Genomic DNA, 25,082 nt, shown 5'->3' with positions numbered 1-25,082 from the left:
GGAAGTATAAGCTAACACAAGAAGAGCTCTCTCAAGCAAAGATACAAGAGATGGAGGAAATGAAAGAACTAGAAAGGGTGAGTAAGAAGAGGAAGCAGTTGGAACAAAACAACATACAAATGCAATTTGAACTCCAAAGAATTGAGCGAGCAAATGTCACAATGGAAGTAGCCATGAGAAGAACGAATGAAGAAATTAAGCAGCTAAGAGCGTTACATCAAGAGTTGCTAAATCATAACCGGACTGAGATGGTCAGGCTAGCAGATGAGAATGAGGCATTACTTGATGGACTTGTAGAGAATCGTGAGGCACGGTCTACGCTTACCCGTCAGATTGGGATAGCAATGTGCCAAGTGACAAAGTTGTCTGCATGGGCTATTGCTTTTGAGGAAGAAGCTGCAAAGTTGAGCCAAACTGAAGTGCTTCAGGGGCCAGAATTCGGAAAAGTCCTACAATTCTTGGCCAATCTTCGCAAGGACCTAGAGATAATTGGAGTGCTCCAGCATGGAGGGTTTCCAAACTAGGGATTAATTTTATTGGACTATCATGTAAAAGTAAAAGTCGTTTTAATGAAATGATGTTTTGTTTTTATTGTCTTTTTAAATTGCAATGACTATATAGGATTCACACACAATCATGCATAAGAAAAATAACAAAACAAGAAAACTAACCTTGTTACTTTTTTTCAAATCAGGGGATTTTAGTGCATCATTAATCATAGCTTTCAAGAAGCAACATCGTCACCCCTATCAGACTCGCCTACAATCAAGAATTATTGAGAACATGGAGCAGGAAATGGGTGAGCATAATCAGAATCAGGATATAGCTGAAATCAAAGAACAGATGGCCTTATTGATGAAGAATATGGCCTTGCTGATGAAAGGAAAGGGAGTAGCTGAAAATTCTGAAACACTAGAGATTCCTGAGAATCATCTGCACCAGGAAATACCAACTTACCCACCCGGGTTTACTCCTATTCGTAATCAGCCTTTGCCTGGTTTGCATCAGCATCAGTATGTTCCCCAACAGGCAACCACTCAGAATCCAACATATATTCATCCAGTTGAGACCCATGTGCATGATAATCCCTTCCCAGTTGATGCTAATATTGCAGGAGCTGTAACCGCCAGAGTAGTGAATGAGGGAGTTCAGAATGAAGAAAATAACTCAATGGATGCCATTAAGAAGTTGGAAAAGAGATTAAGGGCCATGGAGGGTGTTAATGTTTCAGGGATGCTGAATCCGGCCAATTTGTGCCTTGTGAAGAATCTGAATATTCCGCATGATTTTGTACTACCAAAATTCAGTTTGTTTGATGGCACTGGAGTTCCATTGGATCATCTAACGATGTATTGTCGACGTATGCAGCCATATGCAAGTAATGAGAAGGTGTTGGTGCATTATTTCCAAGATAGTCTGACTGGGGCAGCTCAAAGGTGGTTCAATACCCTTAATCCTTCGTCGGTATCTTCGTGGGAGGACTTAGCTGAAATGTTTATGAAACAATATAAGTATAATGAAGAGAAGATCCCTACCATTTACGATCTGCAGAACACAACAATGAAGAATGGGGAAAGCTTCAGGGAGTTTGCTCATCGTTGGATGGATTTGGCAGCTCAGGTAATTCCGCCACTGTCAGAGAAGGACCTTTTGAATGCTTTTATTGACGCCCTCCAAGAGCCTTATACGTCTAATTTGGCGGGCGGTGGTCATAATAACCTAGCTGATATGATACAAGCAGGAGAACGAGTTGAACGATGTATGAAGAGAGGTACCTTGCATTATCCCATCCTTGACAAACCAGACCCAACCAAAGGAAGTAAAGGCAAAAAGAATGAAGTGCATTCTGTGAATTTTGATCCAAATCCCGTTGTTTATGGTGCGCCTACTTCAGAATATCGTCCTAGAAGCAATGCCCCAAGGATGTCAAGCCCATGAGCTTACTATAACCATAATCACACCCAAAATCTTTATCCACCCCGATTCAACGTACCATCACCCAATCAATACCCACAAAACCCAAACACTTACCGAAACTTTCAAAATCCATACCAAAACTTTCAAAACCCAAACACTTACCAAAACCCTCGGCCAAATTTTCAAAATCCAAGACCCGGAAGGCCAGTGGAACGTTTTGACCCTATACCCATGACATATGCTGAGTGTTTCACTAAGCTGCAAGCCCAAAGGGCAGTAGTACCAATACCAGGAAGAGTTCACCACCCTCCCTATCCCCATTGGTATGATCCAAATTCTACATGTCTTTACCATGGGGGTGCACCCGGACATTCAACAGAAGCCTGTATGCCTCTCAAGAGATTAATTCAGGGGATGATTGAAGCTAAATGGCTTAACTTGGATTCTGTGGACAAACCAAATGTCAACAACAACCCCCTACCAAACCACGAAAATGAAGGTGTGAATTGTGTTGGTGAACCGAGTGTCATCAAAAGATGGGTATCAGAGATTACAATGCCACTGAGTCAGTTATTTGACGTCTTAAAAGAGCAGGGGATGATTGAAATGATAAGTTCATTTCTCCAAAGAAATCAACTTGATACAATGAAAACTTGCAAATTTCACAGTGGAATGGAAGGTCATACTGTTGAAGAATGCAATGATTTTCAGGAGAAGGTACAAGAGTTGATGGATTTGAAGATAATAAAGTTTGAGGTGAAGGGCCAATCAAATGAAGTCAATGTCTTAGGAGGTTACTACCAAGGACCAAGGCCGAATTGTGTGAAACCTTTTGTTTTGCAATACTCTATAGAGGACAAGCCAGTGACTGTGACTCCAAGGATAGATCCTTTGTACAAGAATGATAAGGCTGTGCCATGGAATTATGAGGTTGGAGTTAGAGAGAAGCAAGGAGAAATGGTAGATAATATTTCTGGTGTTAGTGGAGTTACCACGAGTGGGAGATGTTACGCAAGAAATGAGCCAGAAGGGGACACGGTAGTGGATCTTGAAGCTGAACGTAAAAGAAAAAGGAAAGCAATACCTGAAATTGAAGGATCAGGTCTAGAAAAAGGTCTTTTTGTACGCCCAGAAGAGAAAAAGAAAGTTGTAACTGATGTGGAAGTTAAGGAGTTCTTGAAAATTATTCGGCAGAGTGAGTACATGATAGTGGATCAATTGAAGAAAACTCCTGCAAAGATTTTGATCTTGGAGTTGATAATGAGTTCTGAACCACATCGACAAGTTTTGATGAGGATGTTAAATCAGGCGTATGTATCAGACAGATTCCTACAGAATCTTTTAATGGCATTGTGGGAAATGTGTTGGCCTCCCATTTATTGTCCTTTACTGAAGATGATATTCCGCCTGAAGGGATGGGGCATAACAAAGCTTTGCATATTTCAGCCATGTGTCGTGGAAAGGAATTAGCAAGTATCTTGGTGGATAATGGGTCATCCCTCAATATTTTACCAAAGGGGACTTTTGAAAAGCTGCCGATTGACAGATCCTATTTAAAGCAAGTGCCGATGGTGGTGAGGGCATTCGACGGAACGCGTAGAGAGATTATGGGAGAAATTGAAATACCTTTACAAGTTGCAAGTGTAACTTTCAATGTACCATTTGTGGTAATGGATATCTCACCAACCTATAGTTGCCTGTTGGGACGACCTTGGATTCATACTGCCGGAGCCGTTCCCTCATCGTTGCACCAGATGCTCAAGTTTGTTTATGATGGAAGGGTTTATATAGTAAAAGGCCAGTCAGAATGGATGGTTGCCAGCTTATCTAACAGTTCTCCTATTGATGCTCCGGCGGAGGGGATTGAGAGTTCATTCCAATCTTTTGAAATTGCTAGTGCTAGCTATGTGAAGGAAGGACTTTCTCCTTTAAAGCCACAAGTATCCAAGGTTATGAAGAATGTAGCAAAGTTTATGTTGAAAAAGGGGTTTCGCCCGGGAGAAGGACTTGGTAAGAATCGACAGGGAATTAAGAAGCCACTAGAAATGGTGAAATATTCAGAACGTTGGGGCTTGGGTTATAAGCCAACTAGGGTTGACAGGAACCGGGTGCAAGCAGAAAAACAGGCGAAGAGGTTCGCTCGTCTAGAAGGAAAGGAATTGAAAGTTGAAAAGAAACCGATTCACTGGCTTTATGACAGTTTTGTGTATGGAGGGATGCAGAGCAAGATAAGTTTGACTGATACTGGGGTAGTTTTTGGAAAACTGCCACTTAAACTCGACTGATGTAACTGGGGCAATTTTGGCAAATATATGTGATCAGTTTGAAGAATTCCAAGTTGCGATGGTGGAAGAGGAGCAGAGTTCAGCTGCTAGACCTTGCCTTGTCATCTCGCGTCCCTCAAACTTCAAACTTGGCAACTGGACTAGTCTGGAGCTCCAAGTATCTTTCAAGAACCTGCAAGAGTAATCCCAAGTGCACTACCATCGTGGGCCTAGCTCACGGCCTTCGTTTGGGTCTTTTGTAATGAGCATGCTTTACTTTGCTTTCATTAGATTTTATAGTATGGCGATTGCATGTTCTATCTTTGTTCATATTTCCTTTTCTATGAAATGAAAATCTCCTGATAGTCATCCATATTCATGTTTCTTCATCTTCATTCAAGTTTTATTCTCCATTCTCAATACCACTTTCATTCATTTCTTTAACAGGATTGAAAATGATGATAATAAAGAGGACGAACTTAATGACCCAGATTTTGATGCACCCATTAACAATGTTGAATCTGACTATGAAATAGACGAAGAAGTTGAGATTTTTCCTGAGATGTTAAGACAAGTCAATCAAGAAGAGAAAATAATACAGCCGCATCAAGAGTTAACTGAAGTCGTGAATTTGGGAACTGAAACGGAGAAAAAGGAAGTCAAGGTAGGAGCTACCTTTGAAGGAGAAAGCAAAAAGAAGTTGATAGATTTATTGCATAGTTACCAGGATGTCTTTGCATGGTCTTATCAGGACATGCCGGGCCTTGATACAAACATTGTTGTTCATAAGTTGCCATTAATTCCAGAATGTACCCCTGTGAAACAAAAGTTGAGGAGAATGAAAGTAGACATGTTGTTGAAGATAAGAGATGAAGTGAAGAAGCAGTTTGATGCTGGTTTCTTGGCAGTGGCACGATATCCAGAATGGGTGGCGAATATTGTACCTGTCCCTAAAAAAGATGGCAAAGTTCGGATGTGTGTCGACTATAGAGACCTCAATCGCGCAAGCCCGAAGGATAACTTCCCTCTTCCTCACATTGATGTTTTAGTGGATAATACAGCCAGACATTCTACCTTCTCTTTCATGGATGGATTTTCGGGTTACAATCAGATCAAGATGGCACCAGAAGATCGCGAGAAAACAACTTTTATTACTCTATGGGGAACTTTCTGTTATAAAGTCATGCCATTTGGTCTCAAAAATGCTGGAGCTACTTATCAGCGAGCCATGGTCACTCTGTTTCATGATATGATGCACAAAGAGGTTGAAGTTTATGTGGATGACATGATAGCAAAATCCAAAGAAGGTGAAGATCATATTGTGAATCTCCAAAAGTTGTTTGATCGATTAAGGAAGCATCAGTTGAAGTTGAATCCAGCTAAGTGCACATTTGGGGCAACCTCGGGGAAGTTGTTAGGTTTTATTGTAAGCAGGAAAGGAATTGAGGTAGATCCTGATAAAGTGAAAGTGATTTTGGAGATGCCACCCCCTCGGACAGAAAAGGAAGTTAGGGGTTTCTTGGGAAGATTGAATTATATTGCTAGGTTCATTTCACAGTTGACGGCTACTTGTGAACCTATTTTTAAATTGTTGCGTAAAAGTAACTCTACTGAGTGGAATGAAGATTGTCAGGTAGAGTTCGAAAAGATCAAGTAATACTTGAAAAGTCCTCCAGTGTCGATGCCTCCTGTGGCTGGCAGGCCGCTTATTCTCTATTTGACTGTTTCAGATAGTTCGATGGGATGTGTGCTCGGACAACATGACTCATCAGGAAGGATAGAGCATGCCATTTATTACTTAAGCAAGAAGTTTACCAGTTGTGAAGCAAATTATTCAACGTTGGAGAAGACTTGTTGCTCGTTGGTTTGGGCTGCGCATCGACTTAGACAGTACATGCTTTATCACACTACATGGTTGATTTCCAGGATGGATCCTATCAAGTACATTTTTGAGAAACCTTCTCTTTCAGGGAGGATAGCTAAATGGCAAATGTTATTATCAGAATATGATATTTTGTATGTCACACAGAAGGCAACCAAAGGGAGTGCAATAGCAGATTATTTGGCAGAGGGAGCGATTGATGATACTCAAACTATGGATTTGAAATTTCCAGATATTGATGTCATGACTGTGTCGATTGTTAGGTGTAAAATACACCTCGTTTTATGGGCTTAAAAGTATTATTTTTCTATGTTGATTAGTGCAAAATACTACCCATATTGGTATTTTTATGAACAGGTACTGCTGGAGAATAAATTCATTACTGGATAGAATTTGTAACCTGTTCGCAACCTGTGCGGCTGCAGATCGCGGGAATCAGACTTGTGTGATTGAGTTGCTGACGTGGCAAGAATAGATGGGCCAGTTTAGGGCTTGCTAAAGACTATATAAAGAGTGTTAAGCTGAGACAAAAGGGGGACTTTACTTTTGCGCAGCCGAAGACCAGATATTGAAGAGAGGGTGTCGGCAGGAAGAAGGAGAGGCAACATCAAAGCTGGGCACATCAATTCTTCAGCAAATTTCTACTCTTCCATTGATTTGAACATTGTCTATGAGTATTTATATGGTTTTTATTATGAGCATGTGTAGCTAAACTCTTTTCTAGCTAGGGTTTGGTGATTCTTCTACCATAAACCTTGTGCACAGATTTGATTGACAATCAGACTAAGTTTAATTCTTTGTTCTCTGGATTGATTGCTTATTTCCTATTGTTATGCATGCCTGATCAACATCATAATTTTAGGAATTGTTAGTTAAACATATTCGGCTGACCATGACCCGGTGTTTGATGAAGTAACGAGAACTTGCGTAAGATCCAAGTTTTGGGAACATAGGACATAATTGATTGGGTAATAGACCATTATCCTAGATTGTGCAACTGTCGATTTCCTAGTGCTTATGCTTGTCTTAGGAAACTCTTAGGATAGACCAACCAGGACTCCTTTGATAAGAAAAGATCTTGCAACTGGACCAAAGTCAGGATCGTTGTTTAGGGAAATCTAATTGACTGCAGCTGGACCAAGGCCTTTCAATTGACATTGTTAAACTTTTAAATTGTGTGATTGCATATTAATCTGTGTGCATAGGTAGAGGTAGTTGGCAAGCCAAACCCAAGCTAGTTTTTCATCCATTGATATTTAGTTTAATTTTATTGCTAGTTAATATTAGAAGCTCTGATATTTATTTACACTATTGTTAGCAGTTATAGTTGGTAATTAATACAGTCCTCGTGGATTCGACCCCATTCACTATTATACTGTCAGTAGGCACGTACACTTGCGATTGGGATAAACCCGTCGGTATTGAGTTGCAAGTATTTCTTGCAATAAAAAGTATCGAACAAGTTTTTGGCGCCGTTGCCGGGGACTGTTAAGTTTATTATCGGTTGTTTCTTACGGCAATAGTGTGTATTTACTTATTTATTTAGTTGATTTATCCTACTGAAACTTACTTTTAAAAAAAAAAAAAAAAAAAATTTCTTGTGCAGGTCCAGAATTGTTGCTTACATTGCATGGTCAATACTCGTTCTCAACATCAACCATTAGAAGAATTTGACCCAGAAATTGAAAGAACAACTAGAGCTTTGAGACAAAGAAACATGGCTGAAAACCCACACAATCGTGAGATTCAAATTGCTGGTGGTGCTGGGAATGCAGCGGGTAATGCAAGGATACCCATGATGAACAGATACATTCCGCAGAACATTGCCCAGCCATCATGTATTACATATCAACCTACGGGAGCTGCTAATGTCAGCCTGTCACCTCAATTGCTGAACTCTGTACCACATTATGAGGGGCGGTTTGATGAAGATCCACACCAACATCTGAAGGATTTTACTGATCTTTGTCGTACTCAACACATGACAGGGATATCTACTGATAATCTGAAATTGGTACTCTTTCCATTCACTCTTAAAGGAGGAGCAAAGATGTGGTACAACTCTATTGAAGCAGGTACTATTGGCACATGGGAGCAAATGGCTACCAAATTCTTAAGGGAATTTTTTCCAGTCCATAGAACCAAGCAGCTGGTGCGGGAAATTCAGAATTTTCAGCAAAAAGAAGGTGATTTATTCTATGAGGCTTGGAAAGATTTCAAGAGCCGCTTAACTCGTTGCCCAACTCATAATCTGCATAAGGATGATGTTGTGCTGCACTTCTATGAAGGGTTGAATGAGATAAATAGGATGAAGGTTGATTCAGCTTGTAATGGAGTGTTAATGAGGAAAAGTAGTGAGGAAGCAATGGAGTTATTTGAAGAATTGAGCGAAGACTCTCAACAATTTTCTACACGGTGTAGAAGCTCAATAAGGAAGCAAGGCATGTACGAAGTAAGTGCTGACACTATGGTACAAGCTGAGATGGGAAACATCAATCGAAAAATTGACATGATTGTGGAAGCCATGAAGGAAATGAATGTGAAAGCTTCGGTGCCAACAAAGCCAGTTACTGTGTGCGCTATTTGTTCAAATCATGATCATGTGACTGAAGCCTGTCCATTGACTTCTATGACGGACCAAGAACAAGCCAATTACTTGGGGCAAGGAAATTTTAACATGAGGAATCAAGCTTACCCATGGCGTAATCACCCAAATTTCTCATGGAGGAATGAACAAAATTTGGCTGAACCAGCAGCTCCTGCACAACAACCAGCAAAGAGGAGTGACTTGGAGACCACAATGATGCAATTCATGCAGCAAACAACTCAAGCCATCCAAAAATTGGAGACCCAAGTGGGACAAATGGCTAAGGAGATGAGTGAAAGAAAGAAGGGAGAGTTACCTTCACAGCCCTTGAATAACCCAGCTGGGCAACTAGAACAATTGAAAGCTGTCACTACTCTCAGAAGTGGCAAGCAAATCAACAAGACAGAGCAACTGCAAACAGAGTCCACAAATGGCAGTAAAGCTACAGACAGGGTACAAACAGGCCGCAAAACTGCACCAGTGGAGACACAGGAATGGGAAAGAGATCCTCCACCTTTCCCGCAAAGGTTTGCCAAAAAGAAAACTGATTCTAAAGCAATAGATATTTTTGAGAATTTGCGTAAGGTTGAAATTAATATTCCATTGCTTGATGCTATTAAACAAATTCCATCTTATGCTAAATTTCTTAAAGAATGTTGTACTCAAAAGAGAAAATTTGCTGCTCATGAAAAAATTGCGTTGAAAGAAGAGGTCAGTGCTGTGTTGTTAAATAAACTCCCACCAAAGCTCAAGGATCCTGGTAGTTTTACCATACCATGTAAAGTGGGAAATCAATTTTTTGAAAAGGCATTGCTGGACCTAGGGGCCAGCATTAATTTGTTACCTTACTCTGTTTATGAAAAACTTGGGTTAGGAGAGCTTCAAGAGACTTCTATAACACTGCAACTAGCTGACCGTAGTGTCAAAAGACCCAAGGGAATTTTAGAGGATGTTCTGGTGACTGTAAATGACTTGATCTTGCCTGCTGATTTTGTTGTGTTGGATATGGAGGATAGTCCTAGATCAGCATCTTTGCCTATCATACTTGGACGACCTTTTATGGTTACCGCTGACATGAATATTAATGTGAGAAAGGGGACAGTAACTATGCAAGTAAATGACAAAGAATTGGAATTTCGTGTGTTTGATGCTCTTAAATCTCATGATGATCATAGTGATTGTTTTAATGTTGACACTACACATGATCTTGTGAGTGAGGTTTTTCAGGTTACTAGAGTGGATCCAATCGAAGCAGTGGTGACATATGGTTTGAACGAGAAGACAAGTTTGGAAGGAGAGTTCGAGGATGACCGTATAGAGGAGGCCATCCAAGCATTCCAGTTGGACCGGCCTTATGGTGGTAAGAATACTCCTCCATTTGAGCAACTGACGCCTACTAAAGCATCTCTTGTTCCTTCCACAGTTAAAGCACCCAAGTTGGAGCTGAAGCAGCTGCCAAGTCACTTGAAATACATCTACTTGGGTGAACATAACACTTTACCCGTGATAGTGGCTGCAAATCTGAGTTTGGGGGAGGAGGCAAAGTTGATCCGAATTTTGAGACAGCACAAAACAGCTCTTGGTTGGACCATTGCGGACATAAAAGGGATCAGCCCGTCAAGATGTATGCATCAGATTTTTCTGGAAAATAATGCAAAGCCTACCCGAGAGGCACAAAGGAGGTTGAACCCACATATGAAGGAGGTTGTCAAAGCTGAAGTTCTAAAGCTACTTGATGTGGGGGTAATTTATCCGATTTCAGACAGTAAGTGGGTTAGTCCAATTCATGTAGTACCGAAGAAAAGTGGCATTACTGTAGTGAAGAATGCAAATAATGAATTGATACCTACACGAATGACCACGGGATGGAGAGTGTGTATTGATTATAGGAAGTTGAACAATGAAACTCGAAAAGACCACTTTCCGCTACCATTCATTGATCAGATGTTGGAGAGACTAGCTGGGCATAGTCATTATTGCTTTCTTGACGGCTATAGTGGATACAATCAGATTGCCATAGCACCTGAGGACCAAGAGAAGACTACGTTCACATGTCCATATGGCACTTTTGCATACCGAAGGATGCCGTTTGGGTTATGCAACGCACCAGCTACATTCCAAAGATGTATGATGAGTATTTTCTCTGACATGGTAGAGAAGTTTATTGAAGTTTTCATGGATGATTTTAGTGTATTTGGAACTGATTTTGATGAATGTCTTGAGCATTTGCGGCTAGTTTTAGAGAGGTGTGAAGAAACCAACCTCGTTTTGAATTGGGAAAAATGTCACTTCATGGTGCAAGAGGGAATTGTGTTGGGTCATTTGATTTCCAGCCGTGGCATTGAAGTGGACAAGGCGAAAATCGAAGTCATTTCAAAGCTGCCCCATCCTACAACAGTAAAAGGTGTGCGGAGTTTTCTTGGTCATGCGGGATTCTACCGGAGATTTATTAAAGACTTTTCCAAGATTTCCCAACCTTTGTGTGTATTGCTGACAAAGGATGCTGATTTTGTATGGACAAATGAGTGCAGAACAGCTTTTGACAAATTAAAGGAAGCACTCACCTCAGCTCCTATTATGCAAGTACCTGATTGGGAGTTGCCATTTGAGTTAATGTGCGATGCAAGCGATTACTCCTTGGGGGCTGTTCTGGGGCAGCGGAAAAATAAGACACCCTATGCCATTTATTATGCCTCGCGCACCATGAATGATGCTCAGCTGAATTATTCAACAACGGAAAAAGAATTATTGGCAGTGATTTTTGCATTGGAAAAATTCAGATCTTACCTCATTGGCTCGCGAGTTATTGTGTATACAGACCATGCTGCATTGAGGTATTTAATGACAAAAAAAGATGCAAAGCCAAGGCTAATACGTTGGGTTCTACTTTTGCAGGAGTTCGACTTGGAGATTAAAGATAAAAAGGGAAGCGAAAATGTAGTGGCTGATCATCTTTCTCGGCTGCTACCTGACAATGAACATGAAGAACTTCCTTTGGGTGACTCTTTCCCGGATGAACAGCTCCTGTCCATAAACACACTGCCATGGTATGCCGACATTGTGAATTATCTTGTTACTAATTCTTTTCCTACTGATTTGTCTTATCAGGAAAGGAAGCGGATAATTTCACGGGCTAGAGATTACATATGGGATGATCCTTACCTTTTCAAGATATGCCCGGATCAAATTATTCGTAGATGTGTAGCACAATGTGAACAACAAGAGATCTTGACTCATTGTCATGCTTATGCATGTGGAGGCCACTTTGGGCCTAAAAAGACTGCAATTAAGGTATTTCAAGCTGGTTTTTATTGGCCTACTATTTTTAAAGATGCTTGGATTTTTTGTAAGACTTGTGACAGATGCCAAAGGACCGGTAACATAGCTGCCAGAGATCAAATGCCTTTAACAAATATTCAAGTCATTGAACTTTTTGATGTATGGGGAATTGACTTCATGGGTCCTTTTCCTAACTCTTTTGGCTTTGAATATATTATAGTTGGTGTTGATTATGTGTCCAAGTGGGTCGAGGCTGTCCCCTCAAGAACTAATGATCATCGAGTGGTTGTGAAGTTTTTGCAGGACAATATTTTCTCTCGTTTTGGGATGCCACGAGCTATCATTAGTGATGGTGGAAGTCACTTCAATAATTATGCATGTTCGGCCTTAATGAAGAAATATGGGATCACTCACCGTGTGGGAACCCCATATCATCCTCAGACGAGTGGGCAAGTGGAGATAAGCAATAGAGAGATCAAGGCCATTCTTGAGAAGACGGTGAATCCAAATAGAAAAGATTGGTCTCTTCGTTTGACTGATGCTTTGTGGGCCTACCGGACTGCATACAAAACACCCATTGGGATGTCTCCATTCCGGTTGGTTTATGGGAAAGAGTGTCACTTGCCAGTTGAATTAGAGCATCGAGCTTATTGGGCTATTAAAAAGCTAAATTTTGACATGAAGGCAGCTGGAGATAGGCGTCGCTTGCAACTAAACGAGCTTGAAGAATTACGGTATGAAGCTTATGACAATGCTAAGTTATACAAGGAGCGTGCCAAGCAGTACCATGACAAGAAGCTTGTACGAAAGACTTTTTCTGTAGGACAGAAGGTGCTGGTGTATAACTCTCGCTTGAAACTTTTTCCGGGGAAACTCAAATCAAAGTGGCATGGGCCATATGTGATACAAGCTGTGTTCCCTCATGGTGCATTAGAGTTAAAACATCAAGATTCTGATCACACATTTAAGGTTAATGGCCATCGCGTGAAGCCTTATTGGGAGAATGTACAAGTTCCCATGGATGAAGTGGTATTCCTCCATGCTATTCATCTCTGACAGAGTCCAAGACTATGTCTGGCTGAAGACAATAAATTTAGCACTTCGTGGGAGGTAACCCATGTGGAAGAGAAGCATAATTTTGACAACTTGAATCAGCTAAGTCTCTCTTCCTTTTCCTTCACTTAATTGTGTTAGTTGGTTTCGTCATTGCAAATTTTCTTTTTGTTCTTTCTTTTTAAACATTGAGGACAATGTCAAATCTGAGTTTGGGGGAGAGGGAATTTGCTTTTGCCGAAAATTTTTGAAAAAAAAAAAAAAAAATTTTGAAATTGTTTTGAGAAGAGAATTGGCATACTTGTGCTTAATTATTATGAAGTGCTTTTGAGACTGATGGTGTGATTATTTGCATGACCTTTTGCAATGAATGTCTGCTGAGTTTACATATTATTTGCAACACCACTTAGCTTGTGAGGAGCCTGCAGAAATTTTGTGTGCTATGAATTTGATGACTGTGTATAGCTAGAACTTGCATTAGACCATCTGAAGTACATACTATGTTTTTGTTCTTTGGAAGTGATGGAGGCATTCTTTGTAAATTTTGGCCTACCTTGAACCTTACTTTTACTCCCAGTCCTTTGATTGCATATTCTTCTCTTGCGATAAACTTTCCCATCTTTTTGATGTATTATGTCTGTGTCATAAGTCACGAAAATAGAATTCCATCATGAGGCTATGGTTGAGGTGTTTTGAAGGTTATTGACAAGATGATGAGGAGTTTAAGTGTGGTGTTTGAAAGAAGCAGTTCTGAATATTAAAAGATGCGTATAATTGAGTTCTGGGGAATTTGCAACCTGTTTGCGACCTAAGTGCTACCTGAAGCTCACACAAAAATTGGCGACTCAAATCTGAAGCAGCCAGTTAAAAAAAAAAAAAAAAAGAGAGAGAGAGAGAAAAAAAAAGAGAGAGAAGCTGAAGTCTCTCAAGAAAACAAAATTCTAATAAGGTTTGCACGTGACTCAAGATCTATCTATGGATACTAGAAGTTGAAAGAGGAACAAGGAGGCAAAGCAGAGATTTGAGGCTCAACAGAGGGAGATGTTTGATTTGATTTGTGACGGGACCTTGCCCTGATTTTATTTGGTTGATATGATGATAATCTGACTAGTTTTGGTGATACTTTGACTTGTTAGTTTGGAGGAGTGGAAGCTCTTGTTATTCTATTATGTGGGTTGGGTAGATGGAGTTAGGATTAGTCTTATGATGGATGCCTATTTTTGAGACTTTGTGATATATGGCATGATCATCACATGTTTTGTTTGAACCATACCTTTATCTAGCCTATGCCATTCCTTGAAGCTTATCCTTGTTGCATTAAACTTAATTGTGACTGGATTATGATGACTTTAGTTTGAATCCAATTTATATTGATTTTGTGCATTTTTGAGCCTTCCTTAGCCAAGTTTCGTGCTCCCAATAAAGTCTTTCTGATTCAATGAATGAGAATTTTAGTGTGAAGTAAGGTTGGTGGACATGCAAGCATATGGCTGCAGGGTATGAATTCATAAGAGAGTAAACACCATCCTTATACACTAGAGTGAAAATTTTCTTCTACATATTATGTGTGTACCTTGGTGAGGGTGTGTGAGAATAATTGTGTAAACTAAAGTGGTTGTGAGCAGAGTTAGGGCTGTGCAATTTTCTACTGGATGTCAATATTGCATTGCAATAATGAGAGAGTACTTGTAGTGCCAATTCTTGATTGAAGTTTTTCAACTGATGCTTAAATGATTTAAACTTTCTCGTGATTGATTGCTTGCTTGAGGACAAGCAAGGTTGAAGTTTGGGGGATTTTGTTAGGTGTAAAATACACCTAGTTTTATGGGCTTAAAAGTATTATTTTTCTATGTTGATTAGTGCAAAATACTACCCATATTGGTATTTTTATGAACAGGTACTGCTGGAGAATAAATTCATTACTGGATAGAATTTGTAACCTGTTCGCAACCTGTGCGGCTGCAGATCGCGGGAATCAGACTTGTGTGATTGAGTTGCTGACGTGGCAAGAATAGATGGGCCAGTTTAGGGCTTGCTAAAGACTATATAAAGAGTGTTAAGCTGAGACAAAAGGGGGACTTTACTTTTGCGCAGCCGAAGACCAGATATTGAAGAGAGGGTGTCGGCAGGAAGAAGGAGAGGCAACATCAAAGCTGGGCACATCAATTCTTCAGCAAATTTCTACTCTTCCATTGATTTGAACATTGTCTATGAGTATTTATATGGTTTTTATTATGAGCATGTGTAGCTAAACTCTTTTCTAGCTAGGGTTTGGTGATTCTTCTACCATAAACCTTGTGCACAGATTTGATTGACAATCAGACTAAGTTTAATTCTTTGTTCTCTGGATTGATTGCTTATTTCCTATTGTTATGCATGCCTGATCAACATCATAATTTTAGGAATTGTTAGTTAAACATATTCGGCTGACCATGACCCGGTGTTTGATGAAGTAACGAGAACTTGCGTAAGATCCAAGTTTTGGGAACATAGGACATAATTGATTGGGTAATAGACCATTATCCTAGATTGTGCAACTGTCGATTTCCTAGTGCTTATGCTTGTCTTAGGAAACTCTTAGGATAGACCAACCAGGACTCCTTTGATAAGAAAAGATCTTGCAACTGGACCAAAGTCAGGATCGTTGTTTAGGGAAATCTAATTGACTGCAGCTGGACCAAGGCCTTTCAATTGACATTGTTAAACTTTTAAATTGTGTGATTGCATATTAATCTGTGTGCATAGGTAGAGGTAGTTGGCAAGCCAAACCCAAGCTAGTTTTTCATCCATTGATATTTAGTTTAATTTTATTGCTAGTTAATATTAGAAGCTCTGATATTTATTTACACTATTGTTAGCAGTTATAGTTGGTAATTAATACAGTCCTCGTGGATTCGACCTCATTCACTATTATACTGTCAGTAGGCACGTACACTTGCGATTGGGATAAACCCGTCGGTATTGAGTTGCAAGTATTTCTTGCAATAAAAAGTATCGAACATCGATAGAACAAGAGAATCAAAAAAAATTGGCAAAATGGACTATGTTGTTTGATGGCGCTTCTAATATCATAGGATGCGGAATTGGTGCAGTATTAATATCACCTGAAGAGAATGTTATACCGTTTACAGCTAAGTTGTATTTCGAATGTACCAACAATGTGGCTGAGTATGAAGCATGTACGATGGGAATTCAAGCTGCTATTGATATGGGGATTAGGAGGCTACAGGTCTATGGTGATTCACAGTTGGTGATTAGGCAATTGAATGACGAATGGGAAACCAAAGATGACAAGCTTATTCCATACTACCAGCATATCAAAAAATTAATCGAGTTTTTTGATTGGGTGGAGTTGGATCATATCCCAAGGGAAGAAAATCAAATAGCAGATGCTCTGGCAACTTTGGCAGCAATGTTTGATGTAGACCCAAAAAGGGAAGTGCAGGTGATTAAAATCGAGAAACGAGAAGTTCGAGGTTACTGTTCAAATTTGGAGGGAGAGCCTGATGGTAAACCGTGGCATCATGATATTCAACAGTACATTGAGAAGAAAGAATATCCATCAGGGGCATCAGAAAATGATAAGCGTACCATCAGGAGATTGGCGGGATCTTTCTTCTTGAGTGGAAATGTTCTTTATAAAAGGAATGATGGGATAGTTTTCTTACGATGTGTTGATATTGCTGAGGCTAAGCAAATCATGGAGGAAATTCATGAAGGAATATGTGGGACTCACTCCAGTGGATATGCAATGGCAAGAAAGATTATACGTGCAGGGTATTATTGGTTAACCATGGAGAGAGATTGTATAAGTTATGCAAATAGATGCCACAAGTGTCAGATTTATGCAGACAGGACACATGTTCCCGTTAATCCATTACATGTGTTGACGTCACCATGGCCTTTCTCTATGTGGGGATTAGATGTCATCGGTCCAATTGAGCCAAAGGCTTCTAATGGGCATCGTTTCATTTTGGTTGCTATTGATTATTTTACCAAATGGGTGGAGGCTGCTTCATTTTCTAATGTGACGAGTAGCGTGGTTGTTCGGTTTTTGAGGAAAGAGATTGTTTGTCGATATGGAGTCCCGGAAAGAATTATTACTGATAATGGCATGAATTTCAATAGCAAAATGGTGAAGGATTTTTGCGACCAGTTCAAAATTCGACATCATAATTCGACGCCATACCGACCGAAGATGAATGGGGCTGTTGAAGCGGCGAATAAGAATATCAAGAAGATCATCGGGGAGATGACAGAGAATTACAAAGATTGGCATGAGAAGCTCCCTTTTGCTCTATATGGTTATCGGACATCAATACGCACATCTACCGGGGAGACTCCTTTCTCTTTGGTGTATGGTATGGAAGCAGTTTTGCCTATCGAAGTGGAGATTCCATCCCTTCGAGTAGTTCGGGAGGCGAGTTTGGAAGAATCAGAATGGACTCGAACGAGATATGAGCAGTTGAATTTGATTGAAGAACGAAGATTAAGGGCCATTTGTAAAGGGCAATTATATCAAAGAAGATTGATGAAAGCACATAATAAGAAAGTTCGACCTCGTAGTTTCAGGGAAGGAGATTTAGTGTTGAAGATGATCTTGCCAACTCAAAAGGATCATCGAGGGAAGTGGACACCGAATTATGAGGGACCATATGTGGTAAAAAAAAGCTTTTGAAGGAGGGGCATTAATTTTGACAAGAATGGATGGAGAAGAATTGCCTAACCCGGTGAATGCAGACGCCATCAAAAAGTATTACCCTTAGCAAAAAAAAAAAAAAAAAAAAAAAAAAGAGAGAGAAAAAAGAAAAAACTCGCTAGATTGAAAACCCGAAAGGGCGGTCTAGGCGAAAATTAGACCAACAAAAATCCCGCTGAAGTGAAAACCCCTTGTGGGCGCTTCAGACAAAAATTAGGGAAGAAGGAAAGTCTCTACTAGAGTGAAAATCCATCCTGGGAGCTTCAAGTAACATTGAGATCAAAAAGGCATAAAGAAAGCAATTGAGGGGAATTGGCAGAGGCCTTCATGAGGATTTGAGAAGAATATGGGGAAATACAATGAATAAAAGATAGCAGGGCTGTATACAGTTGAACTGGTTATGATCAAAGATATACATGATGAATTTGCGGGGAAGAAGCTTCATATGGAAATAGTCAGATTCAATAATTGCAAAGTGGGTGAACACAAAACTGGGGCAGTTTCGTGCGGAATCGGAATTATTTCATTTATATCTTGCAAAGATTTCTACTATTTCCTTTGTTTCTAACCTTCTGGAATCATATATGTACCTCATCAGTTTCTCTTGTTATCTATCCATTTTAATAAAATGCTCTGAGGTCATTCATTTCTGAGTTCCTAATTCATTGATTGTTTTCATCAAAATTTTATTTGCTTGCGTAAAATTCTCATATAGTACAAGCATCGCCGTGCTATTGAATTTATTTGAAATTGAGTAAAGTAACAAGAGAATTATGACAAGTGCATTAGGGTATTGTTCTTAACAGGGACTTGAAAGATTTTGGTGTTCTTGGCTGTGAAGGAGCTAAAAGAAATTAAATGACGTTAAAAGGCATGGGGGAGTCGGAGAGATTTTGGTGTTCTTGGCTGTAAAGGAGCTAAAAGAAATTAAATGGCGCTAAAAGGCATGATGGAGCCAAAGAGATTGTGGTGTTCTTAACTCTAAGAGGGCTAAAAGAAATTAAATGACGTTAAAAGGCATTAGTGGAGGCCAGGGAGATTTTGTTTAGCATTAAAGGTATGTCGGATTTGATGGAAATCAGATGTAAACAGTAAATCGATGGAAAGATCAGACAAAAAGAGAATGAAAGATACAAGAATAAGGGTAACATGGCAGATTGAAGACGGGATGGAATCAAAAGATGCAGTCTTCTCATGATGGATAACGGCAGGATGATGGGGGTGATGATGCTGACAACAATTAACCAAAGTCGAATTTTCAAAATGAGAAAAATAAAATACTATTTCTCTTCGTGCATTCATACGCTCATGGATATTTTCTTGCATAAAATTCAAACCAACATTTGGCCAAGCCGGGAATGGCCATAGTGATCCCGTGCATTTTACATTTCTTGTTGGCCAAGCTGGGAATGGCCATAGTGATCCCATGCACTTTATTTTCTTACTGGCCAAGCTGGGAATGGCCATAGTGATCCCATGCATTTTATTTTCCTGCACAAACATTTGGCCAAGCCGGGAATGGCCATAGTGATCCCGTGCATTTTTATTTTCTTGCTGGCCAAGCCGGGAATGGCCATAGTGATCCCATGCATTTTACTTTTCTTGCTGGCCAAGCTGGGAATGACCATAGTGATCCCATGCATTTTATTTTCCTGCACAAACATTTGGCCAAGCCGGGAATGGCCATAGTGATCCCGTGCATTTTTATTTTCTTGCTGGCCAAGCCGGGAATGACCATAGTGATCCCGTGCATTTTACTTTTCTTGCTGGCCAAGCTGGGAATGGCCATAGTGATCCCATGCATTTTATTTTCCTGCACAAACATTTGGCCAGGCCGGGAATGGCCATAGTGATCCCGTGCATTTTACTTTTCTTGATGGTCAAGCCGGGAACGACCATAGTGATCCCGTGCATTTTACTTTTCTTGCTGGCCAAGCTGGGAATGGCCATAGTGATCCCATGCACTTTATTTTCTTGCACAAACATTTGGCCAAGCCGGGAATAGCCATAGTGATCCTGTGCATTTCACTTTCATTTATTGCTGGCCAAGCTGGGAATGGCCATAGTGATCCCATGCACTTTCATTTATTGCTGGCCAAGTCGGGAATGGCCACAATGATCCCGCGCATTTCAGTCCCGTACGAAACTCGGTTGACTACGCCTTTGTTTGCCTTTTATTTCATAAAAGACATACAAAGGGGGCAGCTGTAGTACCCGATTTTCGTCCAGCCAAAAAATACAAAATACAAAAAAAAATAGAAAAAATAGAAAAAAAACATAAAAAGAGGGAATCAGGGTTTATTGCTCTTATTTGCTTAGATTTTTGCATGACAGACATATGAGAATATGGGGAGTTAGCAGATAAGCATAATACTACCCACCGAAAGTATTTTGTCTGTATTACACCTATTCGACATTATTCTACAATTATATTAAAATGAAGTAGAAAGAAAACAAAAAGGTTTGGAGAATTTCGGCGGAAAAGAAAATAAGGAGAGACTTTTGGGAAAAATGGTGGCCACAACATAATTGAATTTGAAAAGAAAGGAAAGTGTGGAATAAAAAAAAGGGAAAAGGAGAAAGGTGAAAGAAAAAGGGGGTTTGATTGTTTTTAGTGGAGGAGAGAGTGATAAAATGGCCAACAATTCTCGTGTGGTTTTTCTTCCATGGGTCCCATTCTAGAAGGACATATCTGGTTTTTAAAATGACTCGGCTATATCATCCTTTTGGGGGGAAGAAAACGAAAAGAAAAAAAAAAGACAGAGAGGAGAAGAAAGAGAGAAGAAAAAAGGTTTTCGGGGGAGACAAAGAGCCAGTGAGTGGTGGTAGCTTCCTATCAACGGTTCCGACGAGTTGAGCATGCTTGGAAGAACTAGGTATCCTTCACTCTTCTCATTTTCATTCCATTTCGATTTCTATTTGTGATTAGGTGTTAGATCTAAATAAAATGTGGTGATGTGGTTTGTGTTTGCTTTGATTTTCTTTGCTGAAATCTGTATTTGGAGGTCTACATTCGGTTTGATTGATCTGAGATGGCTGTTTTATCGTTTTGTTAGATATGGTTCACATTGCTAGTCCACTTTCTTTTCCTTGTGATTCATGGCTATGCAAGAAGATGATTGAGAATCTTAGCTGATGATGATGAGTATCTACTTTGATTTTCCTTGTTGGGATCTATATTGGGTTATGAATCTCACTTGTATTTTGTTATATATTGGGTCAGTTCATGATATTCACATGTTTTACAAATATTGTTTGATTTAACTTGTTTATGGATTCATTGTGTTAGAGAGAACTTGGAGTGTGGCGGTCATGGGGAATACTGCCACCTTTTTAGAAAGCATATGCTGTGTGGTATGATAGCCATCCTTCGAGATTCTATTTGTTAAATCATAATCATTTTGGGACTATTTATTTGTTAGTCCAATTACTTTGAAATGATGGACTGTAATTTAAAGTGGATCCATATCAATGTTGTTGTGAATGCATTTGTAGTTTATGAGGAATGTGCGTGTGTGTAGGTGGTGCGTTTATTTATGTATACATTTGTGTCTGAGTATATTATATATATATATGGTGTGTCTGTGTGCATATGTATATATATGGATCTGTTTGTATACACGTAGTATGGTTTGTATATGCATATATCGTATATATGTTTATATGTATATGTAAATCTTTAGGTATGTGTTTCGTTTGATATTATATTTGAATACTCATATTGACCCCATTTTTGTGTTTGTTTGTTGGGTTTGGATTGAGTTGAACAACATTTGGGCCGGGATCAAGGAGAGCTCGAATAATTTTAGGATTTTGCTTAAGATATTCTGTATTTTTTGTTTTAAGTACGTATATTTGGCCCTTATGTTAGGCATATCACCCCATTAACATGTATAACTTGGACATTAATTATTTGGATTTTTTTTATTTATTTATTATAAGTATATGAGTTTAAAATGAAATGTAGGTCATTTCAATTAAGGAAATCATAAGTTGATTTCCTTTATTTGGATTATGGACCTTATTTGATTTCATTTATGAATTTGCCATAAGTTGGCAATAATAGGTTAAATTGATAGATGACACTTTTCCAAACAATCATTTATACCATAAGTTGGTGTTTAAAATTAAACCTACCAAAAGTTGGTAGGACATTTTATCATTAACACCATAAGTTGGTGTTTTAAATTAAACCTACCAAAAGTTGGTAGTGTGTCTCCAAATAAACACTATCATAAGTTGATAAGTGTGTTGAAAGTAATAATTCAAACTTTAACAATTATATCTTGCAAAGAGCAAGTATCCATAAGATAGCCATGAAATTAATTAGGGTAACCGTTTTCAAACGGGAGTTGTGGGGTGCCTAACACCTTCCCCACACTCAATCGATCCCCGTACCCTTTTCTCTGGTTCGCAAGTTTTTTTTTCGGTGTCCAATTGCACTTTAAATCAATTGGTGGCGACTCTAAACATTTTCATCCTCCCACGCCGGTCCGCGTCGTGACCCCGGTTGCGACATCATGCAAGGAGCATAAGCTTTCATTACCACCGTTTCCTTAGGAAAGACATTTTTCTTCATTTTCTTGGTCTTCCTCTTCTTCTTTTTCTTCTCCTTGGGATCTTCAACTTGAGACTTTTGAGCTTCAATTTCAGCTTGGGAGGTCGCTTTAGGAAGTTCATCTTCAACTTTTGAATCTTGGCATAGGAAAACTTCCACGGGAATATATGGAGCTTTTTTCTCAAGAGTATCGGGGATGACCATGTCAATATGCTCCACTTGGAGGCATTGTTGAGAAACCTCCTCTTGCCTTCTATTGCCAAATACTTTAAAAGTGATTTGGTCACCTCCCGCACCTCTCAAAGTGAGCTTTCCTTTTTCAACATCAATCAAAGCCCTTTCGGTGCTCAAGAATGGCCTTCCCAAGATTATGGGAGTAGTGGGATTGGCCTCCATATCCAAGATAAGAAAATCCATCGAGAACATAAGATCACCCACCTTCACTAAGACATCCTCCACAATGCCAAGCGGGTATTTGATTGATCTATCCGCCATTTGCAAGGACATCATGGTTGGACTAATCTCTTTCATCCCAATTTTCTTAGCAACCGAAAATGGCATCAAATTTATGCTAGCACCAATATCACACAAAGATCTCTCAATCAAGGTGTTACCTATAATACATGGGATTGTGAAACTTCCCGGATCTTCTTGTTTAATTGGGAGCTTCCTTTACACAATGGCACTACACTCTAAGGTTAGTTGAATCTTTTCATGCTTCTTCAATCTCCGCTTCTTGGATAAGATCTCCTTCCTAAACTTGGCATAGCTAGGAATTTGCTCTAAAGCTTCGGCAAAGTGGATGTTCACTTGAAGCTTTTTGAATACCTCCAAGAACTTAGAGAATTGATCATCCTTTTTCTTGTTGCTCTTTAACCTTTGAGGAAATGGAATTGGAGGCACAAAAGCCTTGACTAGAGGTGCAAGAAGTGAACTATCAGGCCAATCCAACTCCACAACATACCGAGTCAGCAAATCTTTCTCATTTCTGCATTTTTCATCATGTACTGCAGCTGGCCGATCGATCGGGATGGGGTCCGATCGATCAGAATTTGCCTCAGGTAAATTTTCACCAAAGAGGTCCGATTAATCAAAAATTGTCTCTGGACATTTTTCAGCTTCTTTCTCCCTGTTTTCCTGCACTTCTCCTCCTCTTGTAAAATTTTTGCCTTTTCGGCATCTAGATCAGAAGCATTGTCAACCACCTTACCAGTCCGGAGAGTGATTGCCATGCATTGCTCCTTCTCCTTCCCTTTTGGATTCACCTCCGATTGGCTTGGCAATGTACCTCTTTCTCTATATGACAAAGTGTTAGCTATTTTCCCCATTTGTACCTCAAGATTCCGGATGGAAGTTCCATAGTTTTGCATCAAAGTTGCTTGAGCTTGTAGAGTGGAATCGGTTTTGCTCATGTATTGCTCCATCCTTGTCATAAATTGGGAGGTATGAGTTGTTAGTGTATCTAGACCTCCGGCTAGCTTTGAGAACATTTCATCAATATCCCTCTTCTTCTCTTGAGGCTGCATTAGATGTTAAGGATTTTGCACATTTTGAGTATTACTCCAAGAGAAGTTGGGGTGATTCCTAAATCCCGGATTGCAGAAGTTAGAATAAGGATCATTGCGGGGTTGATTGAAGTTTCCTCTACCAATGGCACTCACTTGCTCACTAGAGTTAGAAGAAGAAGCAACAAGACACTCCCCCGTAGGATGGCGTCCACAACAATAATCACAAGAAATATAGAAAGGTGTGCTTTGCAAAGCATGCACTACTTGAGCTTGATTTAGCGTCAATGCCTCAATCTTCTTTGCCATAATAGCCAAGGTAGACATAACTTCATCATCTCTACAACTTCCCCCTTACTTTGGATTTCCCCTCACCGAGGACCAAGAGTTAGTGGTCTTGGCCACTTTATCAAGTAATTCTCGAGGTTTCTCTTAATTTTTGATCATAAAAGAACCTCCCGTAGTCGCATCAATAGTCTCCTTAGTATGCATGCTCAACCCATTATAGAAAGTTTGGTACACCTCCCATTCTGGAAGACCATGATTTGGGCAACTTCGAATAATTCCTTTAAAGCGCTCCCAAGCCTCATAAAATGATTCAAGATCATTTTGAGCAAAAGACATGATATCTGCCCTAATTTGCATCGCCTTGACCGGAGGAAAGAATTTCGCCAAGAATTGCTCATCCATCTCATCCCAACTGGTGATAGAATTGGGAGGCAAGGACATCAACCATCCCTTAGCCTTGTCCCTCAAAGAAAATGGGAATAACCTCAACAAGATAGCAGCCTTAGAAGCTTCATTAATCCCAAAAGTAGTGCACACATGCAAGAAAGAGCGAAGATGGACACTGGGTTTTTTCATTAGAAAGACCATAGAAAACCACCGAATTAGAGATAATGTTGATAATAGCTGGCTTGATCTCAAAATTAGTGATAAGAGTGGTTCTGATGTATTTCTTCATTTGAGATACGTGAAAAACTGGGTCAATGAGAGATGTAGAAAGAAGGTCCAGTTTTTATGCCACGGAGCCAACCTTCGGGAGGATCGCATAAAGGCCATAATATCGAGGTGCTAGCTTGAGATTTTGCCTCTAAACTATAAAAGGCTGCTAATAGGTTGCAATTTCAGATAGACCAAGTCACCTACTTCGAAAGATAGGGGGTAAACCTTCTATTAAATTCAAGCTAATGTCAACCTATATTTTGGAGGGAATGGGCAATGGCTGTAAAAGACCATACGGTTGAGCATTGACATATTTAATAGTCTGGCATATCTCGCGTCGTCTTATAAAAGATTTATTGGCACTCTTCATACCTGGACAATAAAAATCTCTTT

At 39.7% G+C, this 25,082-nt stretch overlaps 1 protein-coding gene, 1 non-coding gene and 1 pseudogene across 2 annotated transcripts; all 3 read left to right on the top strand.

Annotated features, from left to right (window-relative positions):
* The first annotated feature begins 1,340 nt into the window (after positions 1-1,340).
* Positions 1,341-2,100, top strand: LOC120011790. Its single transcript, XM_038862917.1, has one exon. It carries the CDS (start codon positions 1,348-1,350, stop codon positions 1,936-1,938), a length of 591 nt encoding a protein of 196 aa, XP_038718845.1. The 5' UTR covers positions 1,341-1,347; the 3' UTR covers positions 1,939-2,100.
* A 48-nt stretch (positions 2,101-2,148) lies between these two features.
* LOC120010373 lies at positions 2,149-20,039 on the top strand (annotated as a pseudogene).
* Positions 20,040-24,279: 4,240 nt separating this feature from the next.
* LOC119983925 lies at positions 24,280-24,385 on the top strand. Its single transcript, XR_005464800.1, has one exon. It is a non-coding gene; the product is annotated as a small nucleolar RNA R71 (small nucleolar RNA).
* Positions 24,386-25,082: the final 697 nt, after the last annotated feature.

The sequence above is a fragment of the Tripterygium wilfordii genome, chromosome 2, assembly GCF_013401445.1.
Source record: "Tripterygium wilfordii isolate XIE 37 chromosome 2, ASM1340144v1, whole genome shotgun sequence".
NCBI classification, from domain to species: Eukaryota; Viridiplantae; Streptophyta; class Magnoliopsida; order Celastrales; family Celastraceae; genus Tripterygium; species Tripterygium wilfordii.
The sequence above is the reverse complement of the archived record's forward strand: the minus strand, read 5'-3'. Positions and strand labels throughout refer to the sequence as shown.